The following is a 2,181-nucleotide window of genomic DNA, read 5'->3' as shown; positions in this document are numbered from 1 at the left end:
TGTGTGTGTGTGTGTGTTGAGATGTGCCCTGTGCGCACGTCAGACAGCCTCATCAAAAAGATGACATTTTCACCACAGGACATGGCATGGAAGCTAAGCAGGCCTCAGTCTCCCAACGTGTTAGTCGTCCCGGTTCATTCCAGTTGGACGGGGGATTGAGGAGGAATACTTGTCAAGCTAGATTCCTCCCCGAGTGTCTGGAGAATTTGTCTTTCGACTCCCACGCTGCCTGTGGCGTTGGCATTACCGCGGCTTAGCTTAGGAGCTTCAGAAGAGGACATGCAAGATGCTTGTGAAGTGTGTTGATAACTTTGTCTCGGCCTCTTAAAGGGTGAATATGTTGGGTGCCAGCACTGGTAACAAGAATGTTAATTGGCGACTTACGACACAATCTTTGTTAATTTTCTGGAAGTCTGAGGACACATTTGTTCCTTTACAGTCTTATAGAGTCTAGTTGTATTTCATCTCCTGTTGTAGAGAAGTTCTTACACGCAGCATCAGAAAACCTTCAGCATACGACTATTGAGCCCTTTAATCTTTAACCTTTCCTTAGTAACCAGTATCATTTTCTCTGGGTTATGCCTTGTGTTAGCTAAATTGATTTTGTAATTATGTGAGTATTGATTACTAGATAACATGTCATTGTGTCGGTCCTGTCCTTGACTTAATGCCCCTCCTCTGTCAGTCCTGCTTACTACACATGCAGTGCCTGGTATCTTTTCTCTCTCCCACTGTCAGACTCCGGTCTCATCTTGGTCTATTGAAGGTTTTGTGTAGGTTTCTCTCTGTATTAGAGTTTTGTATCGAACCTCGATACCTTTTTATTAATGACAAAAATGTGTCAGATCAAATATTTATTCTTTAGTGAAATATTTACGGATTTAAACCATAATATTTCCAATTAAAGACTGGATTTTATTTAGTTAAGGTTTTTGTTCTGATTGTGTTTAAACACCATAATAATTCTTTGGTCTATGAAAGGTTTATTTTGTATTCAAGTTTTGTCTATAAAACAGTGAAAAATGTTCCTCACTACTTTAACAATGTAAATTTACATTTTGTTCAACCAATAAGCCAAAACATAAGAACACACTTTCAGAGGAGACTGGAAAAAAACAGCAAGTTAAACCAGTAAATTTAGGTATTTTTGCTTAAAATCAATAGTCAATTAGTATCAGTTAATGTTCAGACATGAATGAATGAACATTTTCTCCACAGCACAAACATTAACACTAATATCTCCTTTACCTTCACCAGAGCACTCAAACTACTTCGGGACAGAAGAAAAGATGGGCGCTGTGGCCGTGAGCATCCGCAGGGAGAAACTGGAGGACACCAAAGACCTGAAGGACCAGTACCAGTACCGCCTCATCGTCAGAACCAGCGAGGTGTGCACTGATCCGCTGTTTGTTTGGGGATTTCTGAGAGATGACACAGCGATGAGTCAGTGTGTTTGTGCGCTGAATTTGAAGCTACTTTCAGTTTCACCCAGCCCTCCTCATTGTGTCCCTACCTGTGACTCTACTCACCCTCTATGCCCTGGTTTTAACCTCCCCTCACCCCCCTCACCCCCCTCACCCCCTGCCTCCTCTCTGCCAGTGGAAAATTCCACCTGCCCAGTCTCGGCACGGTAGAGCCAAACCAAACGCTGGCTGCTTCGGCCAAAGTGTTTGGCCTGCTCTCAGAGGGAGCCCAACCCAACCACTTTTCCACTTTGATGGATCAGATATATTAAAGGATGGGCTGGTGATCATGGAGAATTAGCTCTCTGCGGTCTCCCTCGGATCTGTTCAAACAGGTCATTTATGCTCATTTACTTTCACAGATTCTCCCTTTCCAGAGCAGCAAACTTAATTTTTTTTGTACTCGTTTCGTGGCTGATGAGTGGCATCCATGTAAACTGATTATCGACAGGCAATTAATTTGCAGCTATTGTGATAATCAGTGATTCGTTTGAGTTACTTTTCTTTTCTTTGTGTGATATTAAACTGAATATCTTTGGGTTTTGGACTGAAACCAAACAAGATATTTGAATATGTCACCTCGATCGTTTGCGTTAGCTGCATCCCTGGTATGACTTGATCACAGATAAATATTGTCTTAAGAGAGGTCTGAAGACTCTGAGTAGTTAGTTTGATAAGAGATAAGATAAGAGAGATTTATTTGTCACATGCACAGTTA

General features: G+C 41.8%; 1 protein-coding gene across 1 annotated transcript in view; it reads left to right on the top strand.

Moving 5' to 3' along the window:
- LOC118341556 (signal-induced proliferation-associated 1-like protein 3) overlaps positions 1-2,181 on the top strand; it is a gene marked incomplete at its 3' end in the record, with an annotated part of 58,934 nt that overhangs the window by 36,060 nt on the left and 20,693 nt on the right. The window contains 1 exon segment of the mRNA XM_035679831.1: positions 1,258-1,388. Within this exon segment, the coding sequence (XP_035535724.1) occupies positions 1,258-1,388 (131 nt within the window).

The sequence above is a fragment of the Morone saxatilis genome, unplaced genomic scaffold (assembly GCF_004916995.1).
Source record: "Morone saxatilis isolate NCDOM2014 unplaced genomic scaffold, NCSU_SB_2.0 Contig8, whole genome shotgun sequence".
In the NCBI taxonomy this organism is placed as follows: domain Eukaryota; kingdom Metazoa; phylum Chordata; class Actinopteri; family Moronidae; genus Morone; species Morone saxatilis.
The sequence above is the reverse complement of the archived record's forward strand: the minus strand, read 5'-3'. Positions and strand labels throughout refer to the sequence as shown.